The 26,571-nt window shown below is 38.7% G+C and overlaps 1 protein-coding gene across 1 annotated transcript in view; it reads right to left on the bottom strand.

Annotated features, from left to right (window-relative positions):
- The window catches only part of LOC137278100 (ubiquitin-like modifier-activating enzyme 6), a 78,653-nt gene that overhangs the window by 39,262 nt on the left and 12,820 nt on the right, over positions 1-26,571 (bottom strand). Inside the window, exons 6-8 of the mRNA XM_067810219.1 lie at positions 21,388-21,499; positions 14,865-14,945; positions 12,539-12,661 (exon numbers count right to left, since the gene is read on the bottom strand). Coding sequence (XP_067666320.1) covers positions 12,539-12,661; positions 14,865-14,945; positions 21,388-21,499 — 316 coding nt within the window. The remainder of the gene's footprint in view (positions 1-12,538; positions 12,662-14,864; positions 14,946-21,387; positions 21,500-26,571) is intronic.

Here is a 26,571-nt window from a genome sequence, read left to right on the forward strand (position 1 = left end):
AGCTAGCTCAGGCACATTATCAGGTATATGAACAACACCTGTGGTCACTTTAGTTGGCATAGGCACAACACGTGGTGACATTAGTTGGCACAGGCACAACACCTGTGGTGACATTAGTTGACACAGGTACACCTCACAACATCTGTGGTAACAGCTGACATAGGCACAACATGTGGTGACATTAGCTGGCACAGGTACAACACCTGTGGTGATATTAGCTGGCACAAGTACAACATGTCGGGTGACATTAGATGTCACAGGCATAACACCTGTCATGACGATGAAACAATATGCACTCTGAGTCTATCAGAAATAATAATGTACAGAATTACTTCTGAAAGGGTATTGCAGTTTTCAGGGAGCAAAGACTTGAGCAGATTTGCAACTGCATTAAAATGTTGACTCGCTCTCACACTTTCTCTCTTAAAGGCATTGTACAATAGATAGAATAAAAATGACTGTTCTGCACTTGGTATTTATGAACCTCATGTAAAAACATCATGGCAGCTGTATATGTAGGTTACTTTTAACCCTATTTCAAAAATGGGAAATCAGATAATGTACTTTTATGGTTTTGGGTTTTGTATTGGCAAATGAAAAAATGTTACTTTTGTTAAGATGTACATGGCAGCATTTCATATTAAATGAAAACAGCCTAAATGCCCTAGTAGTGACCAACACTGCAGATCCTAAGAAGACAATCAGCTACCCCGAAGACCAAACCAAGAGGCCAAGCCAGAGAACAAGAGACCAACCCATGGTAAATATAATTCCGATAATCAATAATTTTTGCCTCTTTTTTCCCTTTTGTTAAACTGGTACACTCCAGGTTGAAAGAAAAAACAACACTGTTCCTATCACCTCATCTTTTTCTCCAACTAATGAGTCAACACTAAGTCTTGTTTGTAAAAGCACTTATTTTTAACCCTCATATTTATTTTTCCTCTAAGCATTTGTTAAGAGAAAAGTACTTACTGTATTTGTGCATTTTAACAAAGAAACTTATTGTAATGGTAGCCATAACAAAAAATACTGAAATTGTGTTACACAATGTCTCTGGTTGAATGAAAAATTTATTCACGCAGTAAGTGGAATTTCTACTCTGGGCCATTCTTGAGAAGAAACACTTTTCTGTCTACAGACTTGCATGACAAAACAGGTTAATTTTCAAAGATATTCTGCCAGACACTTTCATTTATAACTAGTAAAGAGAAATTGGTAAATTCACTGACATCAAGACATAAAATGAAATGATGTATATGTGTCGATCCTGTGAACTGAAACTAAATGTGTCTCAGGTCTTAAGGCCTATTGTATTGCTCTGTTCAAATCCTCCGACTTGTTCAGATGGTAAATGTTTCCACATGACAGTCACCACCATGTCACATGTTATTGGAGAGCAATCCTGTTTTCTTAGGCTTATATCAGTCATCCAGTTTATGGACACAATCCTTAGCCTTCTGATACTGGAGTACATGTGGTGTACATTATTTTGTCATAAACAGTTTGGATGCAAATAAATTACTTGATTTAATTTTTGTGTGCTGGTTTCTTGATTTGATCACTGGTCTTTTTTGGAGACAGATCAGACTTTACACATTACTACTGTAACACAATGATGAAATTTCTTTTTCACTAGGTGACAGTTGAAGAGAATGATACAGTAAGAATTTGTCAGAATTTATTGCATCTATATTTCTTTATCATACCTATTATCAACTGTTAAGGAGGTTACACGATCTTTATAATTTTACATTTTATGTATATTTTTTTTTTACATTTTATGTATATTTTGCACAATACACGTACTCTGAAAACATACACTAACGAAATTAGGGTACTTCAGAAGATTACAGTAGTGAGACCAAACTTGTTGACTTCCGAAGTGGTGAAGATATTCATCATACTAAACCTTTATGCATTCATTTAATCAGAGGATGCATTTTATGAAATAAAGCTGAAAGTTACTTAAAACCTTAATAAAATAATGAAACTTGAATGTATAACTATTTCAATGTTTACATTCCCGATACTGGAAGACAGGATCAATCATGACAGTAAGAATGGACTGTCACCTGTCCATGAAATCATGTCTGTGAGAATGGCACCAAAGGTGTTGCTGACACAGATAGGTGTAAAGGATGCCAAACAAGGAAAGGCCACCTTAAACAAAAAATGGCCCACTCAGCAGTAATGCTTTGTAAATAAAGAAACCTAGTAATCATGTATGTAGAGTCATGTCTATATTTAGATTGTCAAATTAATAAACAAGGACATTGTCAGTCTACAGAGATCTTAACAAGAAATGTATTTGATTGGTGGATCATATTTTGCAGAAACTTTTCTTGAGTAATACTAACAGAGAACCAGAAATTATTGTGGCAGCAAAGACAATGTAGTGCATTTGTTACAGATTGAGTGATCAATATCTCTATTAATACATCCTGTTCTACAGCTGCATGCTGATTCAAGAGTCCAGACTGCTCAATCATCTATGTTCTACACCAACAGAGATGATTTCAAGGTTAAGACTTCTCAATCATCTATACCATGAGATGGGATTCAAGAATCAAGACTGTTCTAACATTGTTACTGCACACCAACAGACAGGTATCAAGGTCCAGACTAGTCAATAAACTATGTTCTACTCCAGCAAACAAGGTCCAAGGTCCTGGCTGTTCCATAAACTATATTCTATACCAACTGACAGGGTCCAAGGTCCAGACTGTCAATAAACTATGTTCTACACCAACAGACAGGATTCAAGCATCAAGACTGTTCAATCATCTATGTTCTACACCAAAAGACAGAACATAATGTCCAAACTGTCAACAAATTATGTTCCACACTAACAGATAGGATTCAAACATCCAGACTGTTCAATCATCTTTGTTCTACACAAAACACACAGGGACAAATGACTCTAGTCTACCTATAATCCTCAGTATGTCTACCTACATAATGAATCCTGACATAAAACAGGAACCTCATAATTCATTTGTTTGTTGTTTAAATTGCTACACTCAATAATTGCTTATATTCAGGTTATATGACAGCTGCTCTACATCAAGTGGTGAATGTCATGAGCCAGATTTCACAATGAGTAGTTCCACAAATATAGCGACAGCATCATCAAGGATTCATGCAAGTATTACCCTTCTTGAGACACATTTAGCTGGTTTAGATACCACAGCCTGGATGGGTAACCCAGATACCCTGGACAAGTGGTTAGTGAGTTGGACCCAGGTACCCATCTAAATACCCAGACCAGTTATGATCATGTGGCCAACAGATTATGGTATATGTTATTCTTTCATGATTAAAAGGCTTTATTTTCTTTGAGTATTTAGACATAATACAGTCACATCATTGGAAGAGAATACATGGTTAAGATTTTGAAAAACTGGAATTCTAGCTTCCGAGCTGAAGAGTATATTGCCTTTTCTTACAAATTTCATGTCAGGAATTGAGATAATAGATATCCAGGTAGGGTTGGGTAAAAGGAAGGGGGATACCTGGGTTGAAAATTTGGACCAGCCCTAGTTGATACCATTAGCAATAATCTATCCCACGAATATAATATGAGAACAGGAATCCAAGTTTTCAGCAATGTATTCCACAAGCTCCTTTATTTGTTGCTGTTTTTGTAATTTATTTTTATCTACTGTAATAAAGAAGTTACCTGGAAGTCATGTGACGCGTGCAGGGAAAGGTTAGAAAATAGGAAGGTGATACACACAATAACTAATGTGATACTCAAACAAAAAGCACATGATATCTTAGATAGCTTCAAGGTTAAATCTGTTTGATCTGAGTCATGTAAATCTTGGATGGAGTCAGTCTTCTGCCTGTGCTGACAACAGAAACTATAGCATCATTCTTATGTATCTGTTTTGAAAACATCCAGAGTCTTTCACTTTCAGCTACAATAACTGTTTATAAATGAATTTTCCCTACTGTTTCTATTCCACATGACCTATTTGTAGAGGAACATATAATGGGATTCAGTGACATGTTGGACAAGAACAGCTATCATTGAAACAGCTGATAATGAGACACACCTGACACTGAGATAGTCACTGTCTAGCACTGATGGAAAGCTCATTATATACCTCCGGTGTACAGGAAGTCAAAACACCATGGCAAATCTTGAAAATGAACCTAAGCTTTTGTGATGATACTTCCTTTAATATAAACCCAAGGATGTGACCTCTACTGGTGTTCCAATGATCGAAAATAATTGAAAATCCATCAAAAGAAGGATTAGAAACGATTATTGATTGCAAAAAAACACATCTTTGATTAATCAGAATTTTGTCATTTCACTATAACACACTTGAAGTAAACTGACCATTCAATCTGACAAACATTCATGAACAAACTGCATAAAGCTATGCATATTGTATTCAGGTTTGTATTCATCACTACGGTAAATACTACTGTTACCTGTCTATGAACAAATTGACCCGTGAAGGTCCCAAGATAGAATTATAGGATATTAAACTAGCTTTCCCTTTCATATCAAGTTTATGTCCCGAGTGAAATAATTTTGGTTTGTCACGAGCTTTAGCTTTAGATATGAAAGGGGAACGAGTTTTGTATCCTATTTATTACCCACATTCTCAAAAGTGAAAATATCGTTAAAATAAAGCAATATTTTGCTTTCCTATATAGAACCATGTAACTTGGATTAATACATCATATTGGTGATAGGAATGTCAACCACTTCACTCCATGAAAATGTACGCTGTGTAGAGGCAATGTATTGCCTATATGGTGCCTAATCACAAGAAAATAAACACATTAAGACAGAATCAAGTCGTAATCAAAATGTAATTCTTTTCAGTTGAGGACTTGTTTTCAAAAACAATTCATCAAAACACTTGCGAAGTGTAAATATTTTGAACTTGACTAGGTGACCTATATCTTGCCTGAACGTTCGTCAGCCATCACTGTCGGGCTAGTCGTCATGTTGATAAGTGTTCACAAAGAAGAAGATTATAGAGAGCATTTAATTAGGAGCGGCAAACTCAACAGCAAAGATGAATGTGAATAATAGGGAACTGTATGTCTCAAATAGTTTAACTTAATGTTCTTCATCGGAGGACGAGTTACTGTAAATAATTCGGTGACGCTTTGCACAGGATGCCAGTGACGCCTTCTCATGTCGGCTTAGAATTCCCACTTGTCGAGATTCGATGGTTATGTTGAAGACTCCACCGAAAATTGGATCTGAATCCTACAACCTACAACCTCGAACGAACACGATTTCAAGATTATTGTGTTCAGATTCTAGGAAGTGCTTCTGACCCCTACATAAGATTACCACGAGAGGCATGGCAGTGACAATATGTTTGTGCGGGAGCACGTGAATGGATGCGGCTGATAGTGGCAGTGATAGAGATGCAAGAGCGCCGCTCGTCTTTTGATGTTGTGTGTTACTGTGCAGTCCTGACAACATACACGATAACATTCAGAACTCTTCCAACCGATTGTCCGTCAATTTTGACGAAATCAATAACTTTTACCCGCGACACCGTATTTGTTTACACTCATGAGAGGCCTACTAGACGTATTTGTTTACGTATTTTTATAGATTGTTTTATTTTTGTTTTTATTACAGAAACTTGAGTTATTATAGAATTGAAAATAATGCTAGTAACCACACTAAATGAAATAAAATTTTATCTAATTCCATAAAGTGTTTTCATTTTACATGCTCTCAGGTGTGAAAATTTGATTAAAAATCATGAATGGAATGAGTGGTGAAAGTAGTACCAGTAATGTCAAAGTTCACGCACTAGCCAATCAAATCACTCGAAGGTGATGACGAAGGGGCAAGAATTAGCCTTGAAACGTCGTGTTTAAAGAATTAAAGAAGTTGTCATGCATAATAGTGTCTTGTATTGTATCACTCAAAGGTTATGAAACACCTTTACGAAGTACCACATGGGTAATAATAGGCCTTCACCAACCCGTGCTTGCCATAAAAGGCGACTATGCTTGTCATAAGAGGCAACTAACGGGATTGGGTGGTCAGGCTCGCTGACTTGGTTGACACATGTCATTGGTTCCCAATTGCGCAGATCGATGCTCATGTTGTTGATCACTGGATTGTCTGGTCCAGACTTGTAAAACTGAACTCACTCACTATAAATAAATTTTACATCTATTGTGAACATAATGAGACATACTCAAAATATTGGTTGCGTAAATAAACAGTGATGGTATTAGCTATAAAAAACATTACTTAGAAAACACCTGGAGAAAAACTCTTAAATTAGCAATCACATTAAAAACGTAGATATTTCTATGATAGTTAATAATCGTTCACCACAAGTCCTAGAATAATCAAAATTTGTTTTCCAATTCCCGACACTGGTGACCTCATGATTACACGATTTAACTGTGCCATAAAAATCAGATATCAGTGTTTAATAAGCATATTTTGACCTCATCAGATTTCAATGGATTCTCTGTAGCCTTGACCTCATGAATACACAATGTACCTGTTCACCCACAATGCTACATCCTGTAACTGTGACTTCATGCTCGGATATTAGAGTCAACTGTGTACCTGTGCCCTCTGAACCATACATCAGGGTCATGCAACTGTAACCTCATGTTCACACATTAAAGTCAACTGTGTACCTGTGCCCTCTGAACCATATATCAGTCATCCAACTGTAACCTCATGTTCACACATTAGAGTCAACTGTGTACCTCTGAACCATATATCATTCATGTAACTGTGACCTCATGTTTAGATGTAAATACACCAGTACTTTGAAGATTAATTACTGTTTCCAAAAATTTACTATTTATCGGTCTTAAATCAATGATATAGAACTGCAGAAGAACACAAGGCGTAAAATGGAATTGGCTTAGAATCATCCTGCTGTGGGACAGGTCGTGCAATGAACAAAATTAGACATTTCCACCAACACAAATGCTTGATTTCAGGAACCAGTATGTTTGTATTTGTGGCAAGTAGCACACACATATATAAAAACATTACTGTTTATACTGTGAGCAAATGTGATTATTAGACTTTTCTTAAGAGAATCATTATTCTCCCTTGTATTGTATGACAATAGACTCTCCCCAATTCAAGCCAAGAACTCACTAAATTTAGCTGCTGCTAACTTTATGCACAGAAATAATTGTTGATAACCACACTGCTATTCCCAATTTGGAAGAGACCTGACATGGAAAACTTGGACAGTGGAATTGGAAGGACTGGGCACTATGAGCCAAACGGAAGTAGACAGGTTAACACTGTGTTGTAGATGTCAAGCCGGCTAGATCTAGACCGGGTCTGAAGTATTGTGGAATACTGTCGCCTTTGCATTCTTGACAAACCTTCCTGCTTCAAAGGTTCTTCAATGGGATTGTGGGGCAAGAAATTCGCTTTTTACTTCAAAAACATTCAAACATACTGCTGAGGCAGAAATCGCAGACATGTTTGTTTACAAAGAAAAGGGTCAACAAATTGATTGCATTCATATACGGTGAATCGTTCACTTTAATCAGCGGTCCTGAAACTGCCATTTAAGCATAGGTTTTTTTATGAGCTCTCAGTCAATCGAAATTGAGTATCAACCAATGTTGTGCTGGAATTATCTGCAATATTTATTATTTTTCTCATTAGTGATGATAAAATTAACAAAATAAGAAACATATGAACAAAACGGACTTAGTTTTGAACAATTATCTTCCTAAATCACCACATTTAACCTAATTTGCAGTCTCCTCAAGAGCTGAATCAAATTGGGCAAACTGTACATTTTTTCAAAGAAAACTTAATGGGGCAAGGGTTGCAAGCTGCTTGTGTGTCGCTGTGGCTCCTGGTGTCTAATCATGTGAAGTAGAGAATGGCATTACAGACTCAGTTTGTTGAGACCAGTACTTCCAGAGAGATCTGTCAATGGAATCTATGTCTCTTTAACTCGCCTTCAGTCTGTTATTGATTGCAATGTAGATTCTACGTCTATGTCACCTGACTACTCAAGGATGGTAAACAGCCAAATGTGTGGGCAGAACGATTCCAGTTTATCAAAACAACTAGTCCACAACTGTGGGCTACAGACACAATCAATGCATTTGCTCAAAGTACTGTTATAATTGGTGACATGCATTTCATTAGGTAGCAAATAATATTTAAATACATTCACATACACATCATGAAGGAACTGAAGGAACATGAGGTAAAGAATAGAAGAACAAGACAATTATGAGCATTAAACAGGGGATGGTTTATTAACTCCTCTTTACTTCACTTACATGACATTCAGTTACCTCAGGGAACAAAGAGATGCTGTTTGCAGGCAAATTGGTAGTTATGAAACCAGAGTGATGAATAAAGGTGCTGACAAACGTAAGGTCAGAATAAAGATAAAACTAGGATTCAAACCTAAGGTGTATCCTGACTGGAGAAGACAGTGTTTTGACCCCTCATGATACATGGCCACATGTGCCCAAAGTACCATAGAAACAGAATTATCAAATATTCATAGCAACAAAAATCAACGAATGTTGAGAACTAAGAGACACGCATATGTCAAAAAGTCCTGCATCTTGTAATGTTTAAGACTGCCTACTCCTGCTTGTAGGTACGATATATGAGTGATGCTTAGATAATAGTTGTATGCAGTTTATGGCAATATCACTGTCACAAAGGGGCTTCACAGATTGCATACATTGGGAATTGAGGCTAGGTCTTTCATGTGATTAGTGAACTACTTCAATTACTATAATACCACAGTGCCTGCAAAATGCCTAAACAGGAAGAAACACGTAGGACATCAACCAAAAAATCCTTGAGCCCTAAGGTAGTTAAGAACATAGCTGTATGTTTTTATCAGTTGATGTTAAATTTTCTTTCCCAGAGTACATATTAAAGTGTGACTCATGGAGTGTCTGAATACTTCCCAAACTGGCATGACAAGTTGTCATCACTTGCAATTCTGGATCAGAATCTGGCAACATCGTCCTCATCACAAGGGCAAAATGAAACTAACATTGGGTGTTTACAGTGTTACTTGGCTCATCATGTGTCATCTCACCCAGACAATGTGGATCATTGCTAAAGCCAGGTTTGTTCAAACCTTGGCTTAATAGATCAGACTCTAATGACTAGAGTAGTATATCTTGCTGATCTGGCAGTACAACAACATCCACTCAGTGTTTTAAACTAATGCTGGCATGGTAACAGACCCCTGCTCATGGCATGATGACCCCATGCTTGTTTTAACCTTGACCATATCAAACTTCTTGACATCACATATTTTCCAGAATAGTCTGAGTCTGATACAAAGACTTTTACAAAGATAACTAAACTTGACCAGGGTACCATTGTACAAAGATAACTAAACTTGACCTGGGTACCATTGTACAAAGATAACTAAACTTGACCAGGGTACCACTGTACAAAGATAACTAAACATGACCAGGGTACCATTGTACAAAGATAACTAAACTTGACCAGGGTACCACTGTACAAAGATAACTAAACTTGACCAGGGTACCACTGTACAAAGATAACTAAACTTGACCAGGGTACCATTGTACAAAGATAACTAAACTTGACCTGGGTACCATTGTACAAAGATAACTAAACTTGACCTGGGTACCATTGTACAAAGATAACTAAACTTGACCAGGGTACCACTGTACAAAGATAACTAAACATGACCAGGGTACCATTGTACAAAGATAACTAAACTTGACCAGGGTACCACTGTACAAAGATAACTAAACTTGACCTGGGTACCATTGTACAAAGATAACTAAACTTGACCAGGGTACCACTGTACAAAGCTATCTTAAGTATATGTTAAGGAACAGGAGATATGATTGCATGTTTCTGACAGACCTAGTGATGAAGATCTGTACACTGATGTCTAGTGCCAGCTACAACATGGACACCTTGGACTCCTCTGTGATGGGAGGGACTGAAGTCTCCCAACATCTGCGGAGGTCATACAATATTTTCTGCAGCAGAGTACAAACTATATTTACAGCAACTACAATCCAGTCAACATTGTTGATGCGCTGACACAAACTTCATCAACAGAGGCATACACCACACACTTGACTTGTTAAAAGTGTTGTTTGTTGCAGTTTGACTGTTAAATGTCATCAAGAAAATGTTTCTGAAACTGAAGAAGGAGGGCAGCAGGAAACCTCAATTGTAAACTGTTCAAACTTTCTCATAACTTAAAAACATTTGGCCATAGCAATCAGCTGCAGCAAAGTGTAACACTATAACAATCTTAAATGTGCAAAATAATTGATGTACTGATTGGTGATTGAGTGAGGGAGTGTATGCCGCTTTTAACAATATTCCAGTAATATCACATGGGATACCAGAAATGGGCTGCAACCAAACTAACACAATATTGGTATATTTCAATTCTGATATAAATTGTTTTTACCCAAAACACTAAATCACCTTGATGGCATGTGCTTTGTGTTCAAGTGAATTCTAAAGTTGATAAATATGGCATATGCAGGATATGATGAATTAACACTATGTACGGTCTCCTGATCTCATGAATTATTGACAACACTACACAGATGTGACAACAGATCTGCTGTTGTGAACAACAGCATTTATAAATCCCATTTACACCATGTTTCCAGGGGCCATCATTTTGAGATAAGGTTGTTCCCATCATGATATGTTCTGATTCTGGTTTAACTATTTCGAGGCAATGTTTTCCACATTGTATTGTGTGAGTAGGATATATAACAATCCCCTTGATTTTATATATCTCTCACATCAGACTGACTTCTGGAGTAAGTTAGTGAAGAGTTTGGGTTGTGGAAACAAGTGTTCAGTTGTTGACTCAGTTTGGAAATGGAAGTTTTGGACATTTTCAGTGAAATCCATAAGCACAAGTACCGGAATGATGAGTGCGGAAGGATACAGGATTCAACCTCATAACAAGGTTTCCTGAAACCTTTCTGATGCAAAACTCTGTTGATGTTCCTGAAAATTATCTGCCTGTTTCTGTATATAAATAATAAAGTTCATTGGAACAAAGATTACTTGCAGATTGGTCTAAATTTGGTAAATGAGTGTCTGCTGGAGCAGGCCTCTGATTTTGGCAAATACGACAGCCATAAAACCTCTTCGCTTATAAAGTGGAATCTGTCAAAAGCGGATTCTGTTGAATTAGAATCTCTGTCAATATATCAGTAGGAACTTACAGTCCCTAAATTCACCATCTTAACTCACCATCGAGAAACATCTAAATAATCTGTTCTGGACTTTCTTCACTATAGCTTATAGACTTAACTTGTAGGAAACAGGAACAGTAATCCCCAAATGATGCTCTCTAATCCAGATTAACTTGTCACGCAGCTCACTCACACATCCTCTATAGGATGTCCTCGTCAATAAACTCTGACAAACTATTTGGTGCTGCCAGACACAGCATTGCACTAGCTCTTTGTACAATCTCTGACAGCTGGACAATCCTGATAAATACATGGAATGTATGTAAAACAATCAATGCTCCACAAGAAGCATGGACAATCACTAATCTTCAGTCGTGTTTGCATCTATTACTCGGAGTAAATATTTACAATTTTCACAAAACATGAGTTAGAAGGGATGCATAAGAATGATCAATAGTCATGGCAGATGCTTCTTTCAGTTACTTATGAACACTATGAATACTGGAGCCAACTCTGGAATAATATGGAGTGCCTTTTCTCTGTGAACCAATATGTTCATGCCACATGAGCACAGGACACAACTTTTCACTATTCTGGACCTCTGTGTCATGTATTGCACCAATAGTCAAGTTTAGACAGAATCCACTGTTCCTGTGCTGAACATGTTCACTTGTGGGAATATACTTTTTCTAATTAAAAATACATTTATCTGAGAGTATACATACACAAACAAATGTTTAAGACAGATCACGAAAATGTGCCCGAAATATATATTCCACTGACTGGGCCATAGAAGCCTAACTCCCTTCCAAAATGTCAGCCTTGTTATCAAGCCTTATTACACAGAGATGCAGGTTGATAATGCCAAGTTGATTGATCACAAGTCTTAATGTCACACTCCCAAACAAAATAATTACAGTGGAACAGCATAAATCAGGACATCATATTAACTGTATCATTTACTTACTTAATAGGTAGAAACTTTCAAGCTGTGATGTACTTCAATAATATATCATCAACAGGTAAATAGATACATTTCAATAATAATCATATAAACACACTGTCTAAGATTGAATCAGCAACATGTAAATACACATTACTTAAGATTTCCAGAAATGAGTGACTGAGAGAGTTTAGTTGTACGCCACATTCAGCAATATTCCAGCAAGATGGCAGCAGACTGTAAACAATCCATGCTGGACCAAACAATCCAGTGATCAACAGCATCAGCATCAATCTATCCAAACTGACATATGATGATATGTGTCAACAAAGTTTAGAGGTTAGAGTAGGTTAGGGTAGCACAACCTACCTGGCTACCAACCAGGCTAAAGGAATGGGAAAAAAGTATTACCTTGGTGATATTGTTGACAAACACTTCCCTAGGTTCTTCCCCAGTGGCATCAACAACCTCAAACTCATCCCCAAAGTCAACGAAGACACTGCCAAAGACTCCATACACGTCAGACGAGATGAACTGAAAATGAGCACTGCCCATGAAACAATGTGAATGTCTGTTTTCTTTAAACAAATGTGAATTCCTAATGAGAAGGCAACTCTAGGCAAATAACAAATGTTCTCTTGCAGTCAGAGTTCTCTATCAAAGAGTGAGTGTGTATGGTTTTACACCACTTTCTGCAATATTCTAGCAACATCATTGCTCGAGACTCCAGACCTGAGCTTCACACATTGTACCCATGTGGAAAATTAAACCAGGGCTGCATTTCACAAAAGTCTCCTAAATTTAGGAGGTTGTAGCCAATACGACCTTGTTTAAGACCGTCTTCCGAACTCCTTTACGACCGTTTCACAAAGACGTCACATCCATGTCGTACCACGGTGCCCTAAATCCATGTTGTACACGTTTAAGAGGTACCTTGTCGCATAGCAACGCATACAGCGAGACCAAACAGGCACCTGCGTACCTTGTTATTCCCAAGGTTTTTGTCCAAATAGAAACTGCAATATTAGTCCCAATGTATTGAATATTGCACATCAGAGGAACAAAAGTACATGTTGTCGTTATGACCACATTTGATCTACTAACACTTGTGTAAAGGTTTAAATACGCTACTCTAAATGTGTCAGCTTCTTTCATAACTTGTTTTCAATCAATCAAAACCTTTCAAAGAATGAAAATGTATACCCTATATCCATGTATGTTGTGATATTGAACAAGGATAAAGGTTGATACTGAAATTGGCTTCATGAAAAAATATCTGAACCATACGCAAAATATACATCATAGTATTGAAAGTGTAATCGGAAACTTTTTTGTTTACTCTTGTTCATCCGACCTTCACCTCAAAGAAATCGCCTAATATGTACAACAGTGTTGACGTATGACATGACAACCGATGACTGATTTCTTGCAAAATGGTGACTTTGCTGACAAGGAAGGGTGCATAGGATTTTGCGAGGATTCTTCCCTGGATTCAGGGATCGTTTGAACATAAATATGATATGTAAGTAATCAGAGTGACTCTGACTATCTGTGTGTTGTTATATGTTTTCATCGTTTTCATTGTAAGAGAAGAAGCCAGAAATGTTGATAATTACTGTAGTTGTTCTGCATGATTTTGGTTCTGTTAAGGCGTCACGCTGCACAGGAATTTTGACAATTACTTATGTCAAATCTTTGCATTATATTTAATTTCAATTTCCTCTTTCCTGCTATGATACTCTTTCCATACATACATATTGAGCCATTCAAAGCAATGAATAGCCAGCTGGATGTCGGATTTTTTTTTATAAACTGCTACACACTGTAAAATCAGAGTTTTTGTTTCTTTACATTTGGAACTAGCGCAGTCTTTGTTTTCACACCCAATATGTTTCGTATTATTTTATCTAGACTGTTGGTATTGGTGGCAAAGACCAGATGTAATATCCACCTAACATGTATGGGGAATTCACTGATGCATTTGTCACAGCTGACTATGGAATATTCGTGATGTGATCGGCGTCTCAATACCGGCCTTCGTGACACGAGATTTTGTAAACACTATCCAATATGGCAGAAAGCGCACACAGGAGTTCGTGTGACTATATTTTCGAAAGCATCCGAACCGATTCTGGATTCATCGGCAGTGTTTCAGATTTTTCAGTGGTAATATCATGAAAAACTTATATCAGTGACCAATAGCATGTTATTTTTCAAATTAAACAGTCATAGTAATTGACCGATTTTCACATTTGAAATCATACTGTACATCAAATAATGCTGTGAATCATGATTTCATGTTGTGTCAAAAATGGTGGGTCTCTAACGTTCTGCACATTTAGAAAACAACATGCCTGGGAAATCTATATCTCGACATCATGTCAAAATCATCCAGAGTGTCGAGCACGTTCGACTGGTCTCAAAATTTCTCAGGCTTTAAAAGTTGGTGTGTTTTAATTACTTGCAGTACCATAATCGTTGATGCCATCTTTGTACTGAATAGTGTTTACAACCTCCTAAAGCATTTACGACAGGTCAATCGAGGTCCTAAATTTTGGGCTGTTTACAACACCGTGTAAATGTATGAGGTCTTTGTGAAACGGGGTAAAAAAAAGTAAGAGGTGATCTACGACCTGCTTTACGAGGTCGGACCGGTAAGAAGGCTTTGTGAAACGGGCCCTGGTCTTCATCCTTCATTTAGACTATCATGTCCAGGGATAAGAAAAAATACACTCACATGAATCTGAGGCGTCTGTTCCCGACAGAAGTTGTTGACCTTCACTTGAACAGGCAATGGGCACTCTGTGAGGATGATGCACTGAAAAATCGTAACAAATATAGGTGAAAACACACCAAAGTAGTCTCTAAACTCCCTGCACATACCAGGGGGTAGAACTAAGCAAAAACTGCTGAAACTGAAGAATACCCCTTCCTGGCATCTAGTGTCTACCCTGGTTATCTAGTGTCTACCCTGGCTATCTAGTGTGATACTAACATGGTTTGGAAAGAGAAGTGTAGTCAGGAAATTAAAATAAAAAAGGATTTTTGTTTTGATGCTATTTTGAGAAAGTGAGTTCAGTTTTATGCTGCTTTTAACAATATTCCAAACAAAATTCCCAATGGGAGACACCAGAAATGGGCACACACCACACACTGTGTCCATGTGGGGAGTAGAACAGCACGACAATATTTAAGCCTCTGAGCTGATGAATATATTACCATTTCTTGCAAATTTCCTGTCCTCCTGTCAGGAATTAACATAACAGGTAAGGTAGGGTTGTAGGAGGTGGGGTACCTGGGTAAAAAATGTGGACCTGTCCCAGCTGTAGGATCCTGATAGCCAAGGGACACAACTCTATACCGTGTCTGCCAGGTCAAGCTGATACTCATACAAAATGTGGGATGCTAACAAGTGACAAGTGGACAAGAGTTGTTTTTATCAAAGAGCAGAATTACCATACTTAGCATCCTCAGTGATATCAAACTGAGTGTCAGCACAGTTAACAAAAGATATCATTACCTAAGTACAGATTACTACGAGATATCACAATGACCATGCCTACTGTATACTTTTGATATCATCCCAGCCATGACTGCAGTCAGAATGGCCATCACCAAAGTTCATGAACTGACGTCATAACTGCTATCACCACAATTCATGAACCTCCATCACTAAATTCATGCGATGATATCACACTGGCCATCACGATAGTTTGTTGCCGTAGTTTCAATTGGTATCACAATAACTAACATCCTAGTCTCATCAATGATAACATGATAACAAGCAGCACTGACATTAGAGCAGCAGAGCATAGTTTACTTAAATTACAACATACCCACAAGTCTAAAGAGCTACTTTTCACCAGATTTATCAACTGATCATTAAGTGACCTGGTGTGTTAAACAAAGTGACTCATCTCCACAAAATGCTAATTACAACACAGCCAGTATCAACAAGGTCGGTGAAGGAACATTATCAGTTACCAAGGACTGTTTCGAGCATCAGGCCAGCATATTTAACTCCGCCCTAAATGCTCACCAAATCAGCCCCATTGATGATGATTGATGTCCCTGACTTAAATTTACTTGATAAAGATATCACATGACTTAAATTTCAGCATTCAAAAGCATTTTGGAAGCTGCCAAGGTGATCCAATCACATACATTTGGGAAAATGGTGTAGTAAAATGTTTACAAATAAACAACTTTGATAATCAAAGTTTAGTCAAATCATGCTTTCCTTCAAACTGTTCCTGAGGACATCAAAGAAAACTAAAAGCAGTAGATATCCAAGAATTTTTAAACTAGGAATCGTCTTAACAAGCTATCAAAGCATCTGTTCTGATACAATTAAGAAGTTGCCTGAAGGATGAGAGAAATTATTTTGGAACGAAGTCAAAGTCTCATTAATTACTAGTGTTGCATGATCTGTGGGTCTGTTGTCGACATTGATCTGTAATGTACAACCTGTGGTGGGAATTGGACTTCTCAGGGTAATCAACAAATGGTGCCTGACTGAAGCATTAATGCTAGCCTCCAGACAGAGGAGCGATGGATGAGAGTCTTTGCTGACCACTGACTCACAACTCCCTAGTCTAGTCTGCCATCCCTGTTAGGCAAGATGCTCACAACTACTGCAAGTTGTGCCATACTGCAAAGAGAGGGGATCTGGGATTAATGAGCCCAACAAAACTAGAACAAGGTCAAACTGTTTGCAGTAAGCCCCATGGAACACTGACAAAATTCTTGAAAGGCATTGTTTATCAGAAGTGTACCACCTGTCAATTCCCACCTGTTAAAGTGCATATTGTAAGTAAATTTAATGAACTGTAGCAATTAGAAATATTTTGCCCAAAGCTCTTCAAAGTAATTATTCTTGTATCTGGCTAAAAACAGAAACATTGATGTCTATTTATACTACAGGATAAAGTTGCTGAATGATTCATGAGGCAAATGATCACACCACCTGCAATTAACACTCTCCACTGTACTACATGTACATTTCTAAAGTGCTGACAATGAAGTACTGAACAAAACTGGCATATATGCAGATATACATGTTAATAAGCATTATCTACCAGACTGACATTTATGCTACACTCGCTGCAGAGGCTGTCTGCTCACTACTGTCACCACTTCACTAAGCATAATCATCACATTATCATAGTACTGTAGTTCACCTGCATATGCCAGCTTGTTGGCAGCATTGATATTTCAATATTCTATATATGAATGCTAAACTGTCATAATTTGTACAAAGTATGATGTCAAAGATCCCTCAGTCAGGCAGTTTTACAAAAGTTCACAGAATCAAACATACATTCTAATAGAATTTGAGACCTTAGTCAAGACAAGGGCAGTACTGTACAGAGCAGAATGTTTATGTTTAGTCCCACTAAACACTACAAACCACATTTACAATGTAATTTTCTGAATAAAATTGATATTTTATTCTTATCCTGACTTAGCTTATTATGTTTATCTCCTCCTTCTATACGAAGAAAGTGGAACACTTGAAGTGAAATCCCATAAGTTCCCTTCTATTTGAAGCTGACATACAATAAAATCACCCACCAGAAGCCTCCCTTTCCCACCATTATGGTCACATGACCCGCCATGCTTGCCACTCTCTCCGAATCTCATAAGCCCGACACAAGAATTATTGGGAATTCAGTGTGCCTGAGAGGATAACTATAAAATGTCAATGTTATTCAGAAAATTATCTATTTTTCTTTATCTTCATCATGCACATCATGATCACAGAATCCTACGGAAACAGCAGTGGGTCAGGCCATGCTGGATTCTGTTGTACGGTCAGTACTTCCCGCTCTTTCGGGAACTATAACGGCAATAGTTTGGTCCTGTTCTTCCAATATTCATCTTTGAGATGGTGGTGATCAAATCCAGTAAAACTTGTCTCTTCGCATTCGTTGACTGGAACATGATGATATATAAAACAGCACCTAGTGTCATGCTAGTGTCTAATGCAACTGTATGTCAAGATTTCCAATTAAGACCAATCACGACCCTAATTCATGTACAAGTATCTTCACTACAAGTACAGGGTCATAATAACTCATGCTAGCCTGTTCAAGATGTGTGCATGGACTGTCAACCGCTATACTCCGTTGAAAGTCTTGGTCTCAACAAGTCACGTGATAAAAGGGTGAGTGAAACTTGGCACCTTTGTGGAACAGTTAGTTGTTGTGAAAGAAGTGGCCCAAAGTGGTGAATGCCAGCAATGTCCTCCATGGAGATGTCCTGTAAGTAGTGACTGGCAAACACCATGTTCAATTTCCAAAAGCAGCTTCCACTATAGTTGATGATGAGCAATTTCGGTGTAGAGCAAGTGTCGACGCTAATGTTTTCCCTTTGTGTGGACTGGAGGCTTGCAGAGGCTTGAGTCTTGCTGCTTTGTAGACCCTAAGTATAACGGCTCTCATACATACTGAGACAGTGTTACAGGATGTTGTAGGTGTCTCAGCAGATACTGGGATGAACAGGCACTTGAAGTGTTGTCCCTTTGTCTTAGTAAGGTAGAGATATATTTTCAACGCTCTGACTGGGCATAATGATAATTCTTGTGTATCATGTGGCCCATGGACTGTAGATAATCAAGGGATGTGGAACTGTCTGTCTGGTTGTCCAGGCAGTTGATTTTTAGCATTAAAATCCCATCTCAGTCTTAAATGTACAATCTCACAATGACTGGAGTCGAATCATGAGCGACTTAAGTCCAGAGCATGTATTTCTGTGGACTTGTAGGTAAGGTGAGTAGAAAAAGCATTTTCTGTGTCAATAATGCAAGCGATGCCCGTTCTAATGGCTCACAGACATCACTCGTGAGGTGTTGTAGTAGGACATATAAATCCGAAGCTGGAGCCTTGAATCTGTGTTGTTGGTCTTCCAGCTTGAACGATCGTAGTAAGTCAAGTTCCTCAATGAGTATTGGGAATTAATCTCTCGCTGGCCAGTACGGTGCGACCATGTTATAGAACGACTCTAGTAAATAGGTCCTTGTGATGACATTTGATCGGTAAGTCCAACATAGTAGATATGGTCTCAAATTGTCCTGCAGAGCAATGAGATCTAACATGTTAAGATGTTGAAACCCTTTCTTGATTATTCTCCAGGTTGTTGAATTTGGAAATGAGAGCCTCATTGAATGCCCTGGAATGTGAGAGTCTAAAGAAAGTATGCCAAGAGGTTGTATCCTACTTTGTAGGATCTGTTGCAAGTCTCACTGATGAACTTGTATGAATCATCTACTTTGGACATTTTCATAACGGGCTTCATATGCTGAAGTGGGAATCGACAAGCGCCCAAGGCCAGGATGTGTTGTTGTTGATACTCTGAAAGGCTGTAGACAAAGTTTCCAGGATGGTGGATATCGGCAGATTCGGAGGAAACGAGAAAGTATCAATGTCCTCTTTACTCATCATGTAGGTATGAGCCTCATTGGAATAGTTCGAAGGTGTGACTTAGTCCAAACCATTCGTGATCCATGATGTAATCTCTGAGTCTGAAAAGAGGGCTTCCTCCAGTGATGAAGATTGGCGATGTCCATCTCCGTCCTTCCATGAATGCATGTGTGAGTGGGAAGTGAGTGTTATCATGGTTCTCCTGTCTGTAAGTATCCCTGGAATGACTACCATTCTATGAGAGTCTTTCACCCTTTCCTACATGAGTCTGTATCTGATGAAGATTATGAATGACGGTGTCTCCAATGAACCGGGAATGCAGACAGTGAATGCTTGCAGCTGTAGACTGCAATTGGTGAGGGCGAGCACTCCGTGAGTTGATGAAACCAAACTCATCTATACATCCAGAGGCTGGTGTCCAGTGACTGTGGTGCAGGTAGTGGCTGTTGGTTCGCATAAGCATCTGACGTGTTGAGAGTAGACAATGATGTCTGTGTAGATAGTAGACTCTCTGAAGGATGCAGTGTAGTAGACATAGCTCCTGAAGGTCTAGTAGACGCTGCTCGTTGAACCTGCATGCAGAAAATCTGTACAGCGAGAAGCAGTGGAGATTCATCATAGATATGTCATCTGTCAGGAGGGATAATCTCATCGCTGAAAGACTTTGAAGTAGTCGGGAAGTGATTTAGTCTTTGACGAAGACGACTTCAATTTCTTAAGTTGAAATGATCTCCATTCGTCTGAGATCTGGAGGACAATTCACTGGTATCTTGACCATGCCCCCAGGGTATGTCTAGCTGATCACTAAAATGATGGATGTCAGCTGTTAACAACATGTGGTTACAAGACGCAGAATAAACCAATTTAAACAAGACTAGTGAGAGCCTATTTCGTTTGTCCTTTGCACACCTTTGAACAGAATATATATATATGATGCAGATTCTGAATCAGATAATTTTTTGCAAAGTTCACAGCGAATAGTAGAACTAGAAGAACAAATAGGTTCACATGAAGGACATACTACATGCGAATCAACCACTGACAGCCATATTTTACATCAACTTAGCTGATGGAAAAATGTGTCCACAACACAAGAAATTTTATAAATTTTACATAAAGATAACAATAAATACAATACAAAAACCGAATACGACATAATTTGGATTATAGGACCAAAATAACAAAAAAAACTTAACGCCGTATTGGGACCCAAGTGTGCCTCTAACCATCCTTGTTGGGCGATGAAGGAGAGACAGACAAGCATGGCTGGTCATGTGGCCATAATGGCAGGAAAGAAATGCTCCAAAGGGGTGAGTGTATTTATTGTACATTCGCATGGGGGACAAGCATATGAAGTTTCAGTGGTGTCTGAGGTCAACACCAGGCTGAAAAGCTTTTTGACTTTCAGTAAGGGGAACAAATGACATTGACTCTATCAAATACAGTCAGGCCTGTCTAAAAATTAGCAGATCTTCCTCACACAACTGAAGAAATTCTTTTCAATAAATTGCATAGTTTGATGGACCAATGGTCAATGACACTGTTTTTGTCTATGTATCTATGTATTGGTTAGTGTCTGAAAGAAACCAGCAGTACATCATAACAACGTAAAAAATATTTAGATACATAATCCACAAACTTCTTTTTGTTCATTAAAATGAAACAAAATAAAACACCAATGCACCCATTAAGAATTCCTCTATGTAATGGGCTAATATTCAATAACTGGACCTATTAGCATTGATTAATCCTCATGAGTGTTCACTGGGAGTATTCAGGTCTCTGCTTGGTGACAGATCACTAATTGTACAATCAAACATGGTAAGTCTGGGCACTCACCTGGAACTGCTTCAAGTAGGACAAATCAGAGTTCTCATCCAGACTGTCAGTGCAGGTGTCCACGCTGACATAGGGGTTCAGCTCGGACAGGCGGGAACAGCAGGCCTCAGCTCTGTGGGTAAAAAACAACACTCTGCATTCTCCTCTGTGAGTGGAATTGGTGTAGAGAGGAGTAGAGTGGAGTGGAGCTGTCTTGAGCTGAGCTGAGCTGAGCTGAGCTGAGCTGAGCGAGTTTGGTATTACACCACTTTTAGCAATATTTCAGCAGGGGACACCAGAAATGTGCTTCACACATGGTACCTATGTGGGGAATTGAACCAAGGTCTTCAGCATGACAAGCACTTGAAGCAGAACCACTATGCTTCCCCAAGGTCATTACCCATAAGGACTAGAGAATATCATTGCATCAGCGAGAGAGTGAGTGTAGCTAATCATTAACCCTTGGCCAGAAGCCCAGTGGTGGACAGTATGAGCAGCAATCAATGACATCAGGATATGATGTGGCACAGTCAGGTCACATCCACTGTATTCTGTGTAATAACTGGTTTCTGTTATTTGCAATATGACATGATGCTTCATGACCCTCCTTCATTAATGAACTGTACCAAATATGTCAGTAGTTATGAATCCTACTGTGAACATTAGTGTGTGACCAAAATATTCATCTGTTTGGGAGGCAGTGTAGTTGCTCAATTATGATCTATTATAACGTGATGATTTACATACCATTAACAGTAAACGGTAGACAACAAGTTGTAATAGACTGGATCATGTATGTGTTTTCATTTAATTCACATGACATCTAGCATTGAAACTAAAAGCACAGACATATTATGATGAAAACTCCTATTGTTGATTGCCAAAGAGGTGATGTTGCACCAGGGCCTGCTAATCATGGACACTGCCCAGCTGTAGACCACAAACTACATGGTATTCCTCTGTCCAGTGTCAAGCACCTTGCAGCAGATCCGCCTCATCTTGATGTACACTTGTACAATGTGTCAATCCAGCACCAATAATCACATTATCTCACACAAATATGATAAGGTAAAAAACACAACCCAGACCAGAGCACAGTAACTAGGTAACGGCTTCCGTGTGGCCATTATAGGATGTTCGAGCTTTTCCAACATTGATTACTAATTACAGATTATACAGAAGTCCAATTTGGCCTGATCCAGAGTAAAATAATAGATGTTAGTGGCATCCAAAATAGGCTACAGGTGAGTAATTGTTCTGGCAGGACTGTAGGACTACTTAATAGGAGTATGACTGGCAATCATGAATTATCACGTTCCAGCCATGTGGTGCTCCCCCATATATTGGAATGTAAATTAGGTATCCAGATATCAGTAGCATACAAGCTTTATTGTAGATGTAAATCAGGATATAAACCAGATATCAACCATCAGTAGCATACTGGCTGACCACAGATGTAAACTAAAATATAATTCATATCTGGTATCAGTAGCATACAAGCTGATCATATCAAGGTCATGCCGAAAATATAACAGAAAAGAATTTGGATGCAAAATCTCAAACTATTATTTTCCCAAGAGAAATATACTGATTGTGTAATTAATATGCATACCTGGCTATAAATCAGATATGCAAGATGTAAACAAGATATCCACATATCTGTAGCATGCGATATGATATGTAAAGACAGTTATTCTCAAGCCAAGTGAGATCTAAGCATTTTCACAGATGTAAACCAGGATGAAAATCGGATAGTTATGCACAAACAGGATGATAAATGCTGTGAAAAAGGTACACAGATATGCAACAAATCTTGAACCAGTTTTTTCTTGAAGAAAACCTTTGCAGATCACTGGGATATGTAATGAATGTAATCTCAAACATTAAAAGTGGAGTGTCCTCGTGACTGTATCAGTGATGTTGATACTAAAAGATGTGATGCCTTATGCATGTGGACATGCAATGGATCTGGTAAATCCGTGCTGATCATATGTACAGGAAAGCTGAGTGTGAAAATGTCAAGGTAGAATTTGAGTAAAACCTAAAGTTTAGTCGACCAGAATCTGCACACTGCTTTGATCATTATATATTAAGTAGTTTCCTTGAATATTGCAGACCCTGGATATCAACAATGACTGTAAGTACTAGAAATACAAGTCACAAACAACTTTTTGTAATAAAACAAAGCAGTAGACTTAGAAGAACAGATGAAGTACCACTTTTCTGTCAAATATATCTCACTGTGTAACTTGACTTTGAATTCCATACAAACATAAAATTAAGCATCTGTATCTTTCTACACATTGTCTAGCATCACAGTTAGTCTTCACATCTCTGCATTTCAGCAAATTATCACTGGTATTTTACAATTAACTTACTTAACCCCCAAGTTTTGAGAACATCTCCAGATAACGCCACACTATTCTGGCCATCTTATTTCCTTTTGCAAAAGCGATTGGAAAAATTGCATTAACAACCATGCATATGTTAACTTTATTTTTCTGTCATTCACTGAACAGGACTGTAACATTAAAGAACGTGGAATCAAGGTGTAAACATGCAAAACCAATTCTAATGTCCATGTTCCTCAACTCCATATCAGAATTTAAAATGCCTTCACACCATTACAAACTGATCCCCATCCTAAAATCAATAGAAAAACAATAACCTCCTGTCTGGAAAAATAATTGATGCAACAGGATGGGTGATGCTCCTCCACAATCCTCATCTTCCACAACATAAAACCAAGTAGCTTATCTATGCACACGAACTGGTACTAGCCACCTTGCCAGAGTCAGTTTGTCTACCATAAAATGTCTAAAAAAGGCTTATTTGAAATTCAGGGCTTCTACATCCTTGTGTTTATGTGGCTATTTAGGCCAGTCAATAATTCAGATTAACTTGCATATCTGGAATTTTCACACAACATGCACAATGTTAATTTGTTACAAACACAACTGAAGCAAGAAAAATAGGTCATACTAACTTATGAATAGATAACTGGGAATATCTCTTATTATATTACCAAGAATATGTTTACCACAAGACAGAATACATTGACTTGGAAGAGTGAAAATATTTCACACCAGGGAGATGGAACATATCAGACAAGAGAAAATAAGAATACTGTTCACCAGGGAGACTGAAATAATTATATATTAGGGAGATTCAGAAACAGTCAGGGACATTTAAACATCATAAACTGGGGTGACATGGACTACAACTGAGCATGAACCTGAGAATATCATGATTAGGGAGACCAAGAAGGTCATTGAGTCAGTCACCAAGTTTGGTTTTACATTGCTTTCAGCAATATTCCATCTATATCAAGGCAAGGGACACTAGAAATGGGCTTCACACACTCTACCTATGTGAAGAAATGAAATGTTGATAATGAGTGAAAATAACAAGACTGGAAAGGAGGACTCAGAATACCATGGACTGAGAAGGTCACTGACTAGGAGGACTGAGACACCATGGACCAGGGTGACTGAGAAGGTCACTGACTAGGAGGACTGAGACACCATGGATCAGGGTGACTGAGAAGTTCACTGACTAGGAGGACTGAGACACCATGGATCAGTGTGACTGTGAAGGTCACTGACTAGGAGGACTGAGACACCATGGACCAGGGTGACTGAGAAGGTCACTGACTAGGAGGACTGAGACACCATGGATCAGGGTGACTGAGAAGTTCACTGACTAGGAGGACTGAGACACCATGGATGGACCAGGGTGACTGAGAAGGTCACTGACTAGGAAGACTGAGACACCATGGATCAGGGTGACTGAGAAGTTCACTGAGTAGGAGGACTGAGACACCATGGATCAGGGTGACTGAGAAGTTCACTGACTAGGAGGACTGAGACACCATGGATCAGGGTGACTGAGAAGGTCACTGAGTAGGAGGACTGAGACACCATGGATCAGGGTGACTGAGAAGGTCATTGACTAGGAAGACTGAGACACCATGGATCAGGGTGACTGAGAAGGTCACTGAGTAGGAGGACTGAGACACCATGGATCAGGGTGACTGAGAAGGTCACTGACTAGGAAGACTGAGACACCATGGATCAGGGTGACTGAGAAGTTCACTGAGTAGGAGGACTGAGACACCATGGATCAGGGTGACTGAGAACGTCACTGACTAGGAAGACTGAGACACCATGGATCAGGGTGACTGAGAAGGTCACTGACTAGGAGGACTGAGACACCATGGATCAGGGTGACTGAGAAGGTCACTGACTAGGAAGACTGAGACACCATGGACCAGGTGACTGAGAACGTCACTGACTAGGAGGACTGAGACACCATGGACCAGGGTGACTGAGAAGTTCACTGACTAGGAAGACTGAGACACCATAGATCAGGGTGACTGAGAAGGTCACTGACTAGGAGGACTGAGACACCATGGACCAGGTGACTGAGAACGTCACTGACTAGGAGGACTGAGACACCATGGACCAGGGTGACTGAGAAGTTCACTGACTAGGAAGACTGAGACACCATGGATCAGGGTGACTGAGAAGGTCACTGACTAGGAAGACTGAGACACTATGGACCAGGGTGACTGATATCACTACATTTTCGTAACAACTATCTCTAAATCTCCTGCGACTTGTATCAATGTGTTTTGATGTAAATTTATTTCATCATGCATCAAATATCCCCTACACTTCACTGTGGGGTAGATATTCCACAAAAATCTTATCCAAGTTAGACAAAGTATGAACAATAATAAGCTCACATATAACGCTTGAGAAATAATTGGTAATGTATACCAAGATCAAAACATGAAAGCATCCATCGTTTAAACCATGATTCCTAAAACCAGCATATTACAAAATTAAAATGAGTACCTGTGGAAATGGCATGATTTTGTACAAGTAGGATTAACAAGGACAGGCAATGACACACTTCATGCAGAGAGTTGTGCTTGTACTACCAAAGTATTACCAAAGTCTGTATTCATATGCTGATGCTTCCTCAACTTCTACTATAAGAGGATAATTATGGGCACTGTTAATGGCCTAATTATCCCAGAACATTAAGCACAATGCATTATCTTGAGTGAACTTGTGATAGATTAATCAAGGCTGAAACCCCTTGAGTGTCTCAGGATAGAAAAGAGAACACTGAAATAATTCCCCATTGTCATCCTGCACATCACACACGTTGGAACACTTCCAGGAGCACTCAAGTCAT

The sequence above is a fragment of the Haliotis asinina genome, chromosome 3, assembly GCF_037392515.1.
Source record: "Haliotis asinina isolate JCU_RB_2024 chromosome 3, JCU_Hal_asi_v2, whole genome shotgun sequence".
In the NCBI taxonomy this organism is placed as follows: domain Eukaryota; kingdom Metazoa; phylum Mollusca; class Gastropoda; order Lepetellida; family Haliotidae; genus Haliotis; species Haliotis asinina.